At 44.8% G+C, this 9,968-nt stretch overlaps 1 protein-coding gene across 1 annotated transcript in view; it reads left to right on the top strand.

Moving 5' to 3' along the window:
* The window catches only part of ISM1 (isthmin 1), a 38,879-nt gene extending 31,707 nt beyond the window's left edge, over positions 1-7,172 (top strand). Inside the window, exons 4-6 of the mRNA XM_064146142.1 lie at positions 400-543; positions 2,648-2,737; positions 4,327-7,172. Coding sequence (XP_064002212.1) covers positions 400-543; positions 2,648-2,737; positions 4,327-4,844 — 752 coding nt within the window. The 3' untranslated portion in view covers positions 4,845-7,172. The remainder of the gene's footprint in view (positions 1-399; positions 544-2,647; positions 2,738-4,326) is intronic.
* The last annotated feature ends 2,796 nt before the right edge of the window (positions 7,173-9,968 follow it).

Here is a 9,968-nt window from a genome sequence, read left to right on the forward strand (position 1 = left end):
GTTGCTGTGTGTTTTGAGAAGAAGAAAAAGAAAACTTCATTTATCCTGTGCCTGATTAGTCTGTGGTCAGAAAACATTCATATACAGGGGGAAATTATGTGAATAGATGTGTACTGCAGTTCATGACCCAGCTTTGCAGCTGAGGATTCTTAGCTGCCAAAAGGTCAAAAGAGAAAGGAAATATTTTTTCAAATACTGTTGCATGCATTTCCCTGAGGAGCATCAAGTGTGAAAACCATTTAAACAGCAGGCTTATGCCTGGCATTTAGCCCAGGCTTCAGGTAGAGACATCTGGATTCCATTCCTGTTTTGCCTTCTTAATAAAAACCACTACACAGTAGTTTTGGGTAGTAGGAGTTTTGTTCCTTCATTTCCGTGCCCATCTTTGTTCTTACACAGATTATATTGATGGTGAGGGAGAATGGAGCCCATGGTCCCTTTGTAGTGTCACCTGTGGAAGCGGCAACCAGAAGCGGACAAGGTCCTGTGGGTATGCCTGCACTGCCACCGAGTCACGGACCTGCGACAGGCCCAACTGCCCAGGTGTGATCACATTCACAGGAATGGCTGTTGAGGGGAGAGGATATGGGGGGAGAGCCATTTGTTCCCTGTCTGGTTGGGAGTTTTGGTGGGAAAAGACACACTGGTTTTCAGGGCCATCTATGAAATGGCATGTTCTTTGCTAGTAATAGCATGCTGCTAGATGCAGTCCGCTACCCCCTGGGACTTAAAAGATAAATACAGGCTTTTTTTGGGTTATGGCAGTCATTTTTGTGCACAGTATGTTTTGTATTCCAAAGGCTGTAATCTACTCTCTTGGAACAAATTTGTGTTCATTTTGGAATTGCAAAACAGCTGTGCTGTTACCTCAGTGAGCTCCTGTTTTGCTGTGCAGTGAGTGGGCATGTCTGATAGCTCCCACTCAGTCAGTGGCCTATCAGGTTTCTGCCTAATGTCTACAAAGTTGCTTTAAGCCTCCATATGTATTAATAAGAAAAAGAATACTTTAAATACAGCAGAGATACTGGGTTCGTTCAGTATTAAGCTACAAAATTTCCTGTCTGGAAAGTCAGGGTTACGGTAGAAATGTCCTCTCTGTTTCATTTTATGTTGTTTGACAATTGGAGACCTATCAAACAGCAGGTCTGGTCCTGCAGCAGTTGTGCACAACAGGATGGAGGCAGGTAGAGTTTTGGCTTGAGTACATTCAGAAAATCTGGCCACGGAGCCGTACCGTAGCCCCTTCCCATCCACAGGCAGTGGTATTTAAATGCCAGTGACAGAGGTGTCCTTACCATCATGTGGTTTTCGCTTTGGTGAAAGTGGGGCTGAGTGCTCAAGCCTGCAATATAAAAGTTTAAAGCTGTTATGAAAAGCTTCCCTCTGACGTCCTTTAAATACCACTGCGTGTTTGGATTTAGCTGTAGTGCATTGGTAACGCAGTGATGCAGCAGCTGTCACAATGCATGGCACACATGCAACTTCATTACTTCCTGAGGTTGGAGAGAGTGAAAACACATGCCGCGGTGGTGTGCATTTCACTGAGTTTGCTTAATGACTCAGAGAGATAGAAATTAAACTGGAGGTCAGGGTTTTTTTGATGGGAAGCAAAATGTCAGCAGTGCTGGAGAGGAGACTTAGGGAACTCATTGGGAGGGTCGGAGAAGTTTCTGACTCACAGATAGAGGTGTGCATCCACTGCAAGGTACTGGCTGCAAGGCAGTGCAAGAGAGAAATGTTTCTGGATGCTCTCATACATACCCAAGCCTCAGTAATAAGGGGTTAATTCCAGAAGAACGCTTGCAGCCCCTAGTTACATTCACCAGTATTTAGCATCAAACAGTGGCAAACTTGAAAGAATACATTATGTCATATAAAGCAGACCCCTAACGATCAGCAAGCAAAATATATTCACTCTTTGAGGCTGTGCTGACATTTTTAAAATGACAAGGGCAAAGCTCAGCTTCTGCTGTTTATAATTCCAGCAGTGAATTACTGCCTTGTAATGGGTTCTTGGGTACCTATTATTCTGCATCTACTGCTGAACTTAAGGCAAAACCCTATGATGGTTTTATTGAAAAGCAGCCCGAGGCTGTTCTGAACTTTGCAAGCCACTATTATGCCTTAGTTCAGGAGATCAGGAGAAAAGTTCACTAGCAAGAAGATGAATGGTGAGCAGACTTCGTTTTGTACCACATCATTATCTGGTATTCAGGAGTTTTCTACTCTTTTTGGAGGTCTTCAATTCTATGGGGAGGTAAAAAACTCCCAAACCAATGCTCCCGTGGGGAGATACTTGTTTTAAGGCTACCTGTACAGAAACACTGGGAAACATTAGGCTGGTAGATAGGCCAAGCTAAAGCAGCAGTGAGAAGATATTTACTATGGCAAGTTGCACAAATATAATTTAAACTCCAAAAGTTAAGAACTGTTAACCTTTGGGCTAAGGCTAACATCTTGCTAACATCACATATTTCCTTGGTCCTTATACTTTTAAATGAACACTCTCTCCAGCAGCAGCTCTAGGTTACTTCCCTGCCATACCACAGCACCTTGCAGAGCTAGGGAAGGAGGGGATGGCAGGGAGGCAGCTGATGGCACTGTGCTTTGTTGGGATAACACCACCACTAACACGCGTTTGTCTTAGGGATTGAAGATACCTTCCGGACAGCTGCCACAGAAGTCAGCTTACTTGCAGGAAGCGAAGACTTCAACGCTACCAAACTGTTTGAAGTTGGTAAGCAGCCTAGTCAGTCTGTCAGTAATAGATTAAGAGAGTTTCTTAGATGTTTCTGGTTTGACTCATGCTATGGGACCAAGATGTTGAGTTGTCCATTAAAAATGGCAGCAATAATGGCCATTTATTATCTTCCTTAAGTTTGCAATCTGAATCTTAGTTAGCCACTGCCATAGAATTTTTCTTCTCTTGAACCTTAACAAGTTTCTATGCTTCTTTCATTATAAAATTGTGATTCTCCATGCTAATGGAGGGGGAAAATCAAACACTATTTGGCGTTTTGCTGAAATTGCCTTGAATGGAAGATACTGTAACAGCGTTTCAGGCTCAGCTATCACATTAAAAAAAATGACAGTTGCTTTTATGAGCATGCCAAAGCTTTTGTAAGTGTGTGGTGCTGCACTGGGGCTAGCCAAAGCTATTTTATTGAGCATGACTTGATACTGATATATATAAACTCAGCCCAGCCTCTAATGTTCTGATTTCATTCTTCCAAAGAAACCAGAGTGTGGTCCCTCAGATACTGGATGCTGGACTAATTGGATAAACAATGTAATCCAGCACCTCCCTTCTATAGTACAGAGCATAGTGACAGCTGGGATGGGACTCTTTAAGCAGACACAAAAACAGGACACAGATCACTAAGTAAATATTTTGCAAGAATGTTTGCTGTAGGGGTTTTAGGTCCCAGTATTTGCCTTATTCCACGGTTCTGTTAAGTAAGTGTGGAGCAGGATATGCAGGGCTTTTTTGAAGGCCTACAGCATTATACAGACACCTTAAATAGTGTTTTAGGTAGGAGATGTTTAGCTGGATTATCTTGCAAAATAATTAAGTGCCAGTATTAAATATGCTACTAATCTATAAATCTCTTTAACCTCAGCTATAAGTTATGGCTCTAGTGCCATTAAATCCTTCTAATGTACAGACACTCTATATCACATACACCGTTTTAGAATCTGGATAAGTTTTGGCTGCATTTGCCAGCTAACCTGTCAGTCTCTATGACTGAACTACAGCTGCTTGAAATACCCCTTTGGGAAGGTAAGGACCAAATAGATAAAAGCATTTGATAGTTAAAACAAAGACTGGAACAGGGCTTAATAATGAACTTCAAAAAAGTTGCCCAGGCCTTGCTTGCCACGTTGCTATTTCTGGCATCATGAGAGCTCTGAATCTGCTGTTCCTGCACAGTGCTTTGTATGAACTGGAGGTCTAAGCTGAAATTTGGCATCAGATCACTGTGATTTCCCTGTCAGTTGTGCCACAACATTGCTTTCTATGCTACATGGGGATAGTGGCAGCTCAATGAGGATTTGCCTGGTAGAAGTGAGAGAGACCTTTACTGTCATGGTGCTGTACTGGGATTCAGACTAGAACTGCCTTAGGTCCCAGGGCCAGTCACAGGTGTCATTTCTTTATCTGAGAGGACAGCACGTTGCAAGCAGGGAAGCTATCTTGGAGTGCCCTGTTAAACAATGCACTGGTGCTGAACAGCTACTCATATACTGTTATGTTATTACTGCTGCTGCTAGGCTCTGGGATGCTGCATAATGTATCTGAAGCTTCTGTTTCCTGCCCTTGAACAGATACAGATAGCTGTGAAAGATGGATGAGCTGCAAAAGTGAGTTCTTGAAGAAATATATGCACAAAGTGGTCAATGATCTTCCCAGCTGCCCCTGCTCTTACCCCAGGGAAGTTGCATACAGCACTGCTGAAATCTATGATCGAGGTAAGAGGAAAAACTTTCGCTGGAAAGATGCAAGCGGTCCAAAGGAAAAACTGGAGATATATAAGCCCACTGCACGCTACTGCATCCGCTCCATGCTCTCTCTAGAAAGCACAACGCTTGCAGCACAGCACTGCTGCTATGATGATAATATGCAGCTGATCACCAGAGGGAAAGGGGCAGGTACACCAAACCTTATCAGCATTGAATTCTCAGCAGAGCTCCATTACAAAGTGGACATTCTGCCTTGGATTATATGCAAAGGTGACTGGAGCCGGTACAATGAAGCACGGCCCCCAAACAATGGGCAGAAGTGTACAGAAAACCCTTCAGACGAAGACTACTACAAGCAATTTCAAGAAGCAAGGGAATACTGATTTTCTTCCTCTTCAGACACAAAATAGCATTCATTTCCTGGATGCCAAAGAACTAATAACGGCTGCTGCACAGCCTCCTTGATGGGGGTTGCTCAGTTTCTTTCTAATGAATGTACATAGCTGTAATATAATAGATAAGTATTTTTCATAGTGTGTGTAATTTATAAACATGTATCTCTCTCTCACACACACCTGTTTTTACATAAAACCTGTCCTGGTAGGATTTTATACTGCAGTAACATTCATTTAATAATGCACATTTAATTTTAATCCCCAGCTGTAACCCAAGCGTGAGGTGGGGCAGGGAAGCTGGGCAGCTGCCATCACCATCAGTTAGGCCCCCATGGCCCCAGCTGAGGAGGGAATATATGTAACAGTAGTTCTAAATAATCAGGCTGGGGACTTTTCCATATGGGAATGGTTTACAGGATTAATGCACCGACAGCGTCAGTTTCCTCTGTACTTGATTCTATGACTAGGCATATCTATGAAAGGAAGACTTACTTTTTTAAAGAGCAATACTCACAAATGAATATATAGACAGCATTTTTTTTCTTGGAATTCTTCCAGTTACCTTCTAGCTCAGGTCTTTGCAGTCCACCTGGGGTAGGCTCACAGGGAGATGTAAGCTGTGATTTACCTATGGAGCAGAAAAAAAATCCCAATGTAGTGGTTCTGCAAGAGGTATACACACACCACTCCTGGAAACATTTTAGGTACAGAACTACAGCTGCCAGGACTTACAAATTGTTCTAGGGACTTGGGCTCATGTCTTGAGTCACAGGGCAGCTACCTGTGAACTAAGTTTGCCATAAGGCTTTGGAGGAAGGAATCCAGAGAAGGAAACCATATTGAAGAGGAGAAAAAATAAAATTACTTCATTTACTTCCCAGTTTGTAAGATGAGGGGCATTTAGATCTACTTGCTTCTACCTTTTAAGAAAGAAGTTTATTTTTTAAAAGAGCAGGCAAAGTGGAACACATGTTTTTAAGTTCCTTGAGCTAAAGCATACCACCAGCCTCTTACCCATTTACATATACTGAGTGCACAATGTCCTACAGAAGAAGTTAATTCCTTGAGGAAGCTGTCTGGAAGGAGCTATTGGTGAGTTAAAATGTCCTTTTTTTTTTTTTAAAGCTAGCATTATTTTTGTAAAGTATTTATTGAATTGTAACAAGAAAACACATGTGGGGTATGTGTCTAACATGAAAGGCTTCTCTAGACAGAACTTGACTGCCAGGAGTAAGACTGGGTTTAGGCAAAAGTTTTACTTCCCAATTTTTATGCAATGCAAGTTCACGTACATCATCCTGTAATTCAGCAGCAGATACTTCCACTCTCGTGAAAGAAAATCACAACACCGTGGGCAAATAAAAGCAGTTCCATCCTTTGAAAGGCTGTCTTGCTGCAAGTCAGTGTCTTCACTTGGAAAGCTAGGCGCTAAATCATCCTGCAGCAATGCCTGTTTTGGGGTTACATGGTGTGATGCACAGGTGCGCACTGTGTGTGAAATCTTGCCTAGCAGTGAAGCCAGTCTTGCATCTCAGTCAGCCTTAGCTGAAAGATTCAAGACAGCTATGAGGAACAAATTCCTCCTGCTCTGTATGTGCACACAGACTTACTGTAAATCTTTTCTCCAGCTCTGCTGGCCTTTCAGGTGCTGGTTGCTTGTGCTTGTGGTGGGTAGTACCCTCAGCATTAACAGATACATAGTAAGTCTGCTGTCTTTGGGAACTGTTTGGCTCATGCTGGTCTGCCCAGATGGTGCAGATTAGAGCACTGTGAAGCAGCCTGGGCCTTGGACTCCCACCCTGAGCAAAGTTGTGGTGCATAAGCTGCAAAGGCTCTCTGACTCTGCCAGATCTACCATAACAGACTGCAGAACATGGTGACACAACATCGTTAGTTAGGCAAGAGGAGATCACCCCTTGATTTTTATAGAAACCAGGTTTTGCAAGTTCTTGCAAAGTCCTAGGGAGCCACCAGCAAGCAGAGCTGGTTAAATTGACAGCAGCTGGAAGAAAGGCGTAAGCAGCTCCAGGACCAGTCAGGTAGCAGGGCAGACAGGTATTTTCTGCCACACTGAGGGGAAGGCTATGCTTTTTGCTTCACTTGGCAGTGATAGGGTAACGACAGCCCCAGATTTCCCTGGGACAGCGATAAGAGTGCTGTCACAGTTCCTGAAATGTAGCATACATCTCTGCAGTCCACAGATTAATAAGTTATTGTCTTGTCAAGAAATGCTACTACACCATTAATAGGGAATATAACAAATAAAGTGTCAGGGAAGAGGAAAAAATATTCTAATAAATGAAATGACGCACCAAATTTCAAGTGTGGTAACACTCATAATGTGCCAAAGCTAAAAACTCCGAGGCTGCCTAATAACCACTGGTCAGGACCTACTAGGCTTTCACAGGGTGAGTCCTGGAGCACAGATCCAGGAGAGTGGTCACACATCTGCAGGCTTAAGCAACAGCCTTTATTGAAAACAAAGTCAGTCCCAGGTTATAATAAATTATCATCCACTCAGGGGGCTGGGTTGCTGGGGTTTTGGGTTGTGGGGTTTTTTTCTATTTTCTTTCTCTTTTTTCAGTGACTAAAGTTGTACCTGGAATGACTTGTGTACTGGTCCTTAGCAAGGGCTTTACCATGGCCAAATTTGGCTCAACCTCTTTATATTTAGAAGTCCTTCCTAGAATCATAGAGTAGAATTATATAATCAACCAGGTTGTAAGAGACCTCCAAGATCATCCAGTCCAACCTAGCACCCAGCCATGTCCAATCAACTAGACCATGGCACTAGGTGCCTCATCCAGTCTTTTCTTGAAGACCTCCAGGGACAGTGACTCCACCACCTCCCTGGGCAGCCCATTCCAATGGCAAATCACTCTCTCTGGGAAGAACTTCCTCCTAACATCCAGCCTATACCTTCCCTGGCACAACTTGAGACTGTGTCCCCTTGTTCTGTTGCTGGTTGCCTGGCAGAAGAGACCAACCCCCACCTGCCTACAACCTCCCTTCAGGTAGCTGTAGACAGCAAAAAGGTCACCCTTGAGCCTCCTCCAGGCTAAACGACCCCAGCTCCCTCAGCTTCTCCTCATAGAGCTTGTGTTCCAAGCCCCTCACCAGCTTCATTGCCCTTCTCTGGACACATTCCAGTATCTCAACATCTCTCTTGAATTGAGGAGCCCAAAACTGGACACAGGACTCAAGGTGGGGTCTGACCAGAAGAATAACCTCCCTTGTCCTACTGGCCACACTGTTCCTGATACAGGCCAGGATGCCACTGGCTCTCTTTGCCACCTGGGCACACTGCTGGCTCATCTTCAGCCTACTGTCTACCAGTACCCTCAGGTCCCTTTCTGCCTGGCTGCTCTCCAGCCACTCTCTCCCCAGCCTGTAGTGTTGCTTGGGGTTGTTGTGGCCAAAGTGTAGAACTCTGCACTTGGCCTTGTTAAATCTCATCCCACTGGCTTTTGCCCACCCATCCAGCATGTAAAAGCTGAAGAAGGGTGTGTGAGTTTCTTTTTCTAGGCACCACTTGGTAGTTAGAAGCTGTTGGTAGTTTCTATGTTGACGCTGAATGGGTATATTGGACCTAACCAAAGATATGAAGGAGACTGAAATAAGGAGAACTAAACAAGGCTCATGATCTCAACATTGAGAAAGCCTCACAGAATCTGCTACTGGTAGCCATCCTGCTTTCCAAAAGGAAACAAAATACAGACTTTGCAGCAACCTCTCTGTACCTGAGCAGTTCCCAGCCTGAGGAGTTCTGCATCAATGCTTTCTGGGCAAGTACAGCTGTTTGTGCAGCAAAAGGAACCTGTCAAGTCTTCCAAGTTATTCTTAACCCTGATCAATCAACAGATACAGATGCATAACTTTAGAGTTAAGCTGGCAGCAACGTCTTAAACTGGTACTGCTGTTGAGGAAGATGCATGGAGAAGCATCCCAAGGCAGCCATAAATGGATTGAACATGTACCTTTGATGGTTAAGAGGATGAGTGGGCCTGGCTTCACAGTGCCAGGACAGCTGCTGAGCAGCAACATTCCACTACCATAACCCGCAGTGATGCATATGGGTTATAGGACAATATAAGGAAAAACAAAAACACAGACACATTCATGAATCCCCACAGCCCTACATTAACTCCCAGCTGCATTCCCCCCACCCTGCTGTGCAGAATGGTTAGCACTGTCAACACCAGACATGCTTTCACAACAAGCTGGTGAGCATGCAGGACAGCCTGCCTCAACTGCAGCATTTCCAGTGACACTGCAGGGCTGATTGGAACTGGCAACTATCTGATGCACCTGACAGTTTCAGCTGAGTGGGCAGGAAAGGGACAAAAGTTGCCTTTCCTGTTTGCAGGATCTGCTAATTCATGAGTCATTTGGCAAGGGGATGCCCCTCCAAGACCACCAAGCCTAGTGCCTTAGTCTCTTACCTGTGATGGTCTCCCTGGTTGGCAGCAGGAGTGCAGTGAGGCAGTGGTGATGGTCCGGGGAGCTGCCTAAGGCTGAGGAACCACTGGTGCTCCCCCCAGGCCTCCTCTTGCTTCCCTGCCTGCTTTTCTCCACGAGGGTGGTTCTGCAGTGGGTGCCTGTTTGGCAGCACTGCCTTGGCTTACGCTCAGCAGCACCGAGTCACATATTCATCCCTCCTTGGAGAAAATTACTCATGCTTGGGCTGAGCAGACCACACAGAAACCTGGTGAGTGCTGTTCTTTGCCAAGTCCAGAAGCTGGCAGGACAGGAAGCCTGTGTATAACCCACACAGACAGTTACTCTTCCGGCTACACACAGTCACTCGCAATATTGCCTGGCACCATGCGAGGGGCAATGGTATGAGAAGGTGATTTTCCAATCCAGAGGAGGAAGCCTGCAAAATAGATAGGGACAAGCTTGGATCTCTTTATGCTCACTGAATGCACCTGCACAGACACAGGCACAGCCATGCCCTCCCCTCCATATACACACTGAGCCCAGAGCACTTAGTTGGGAGGGCATGAGCAGGAAGAAGACCAGCAGTAAGCAGCAGAATAAAGAGCACACTTTGTCCAGCAATCTGGTGTGTGCAAGCTGCTGCTGGGCTGGATGGTATGCCTGTGATGTCTG

This window comes from Pogoniulus pusillus, chromosome 7, assembly GCF_015220805.1.
Source record: "Pogoniulus pusillus isolate bPogPus1 chromosome 7, bPogPus1.pri, whole genome shotgun sequence".
Lineage (NCBI taxonomy): Eukaryota > Metazoa > Chordata > Aves > Piciformes > Lybiidae > Pogoniulus > Pogoniulus pusillus.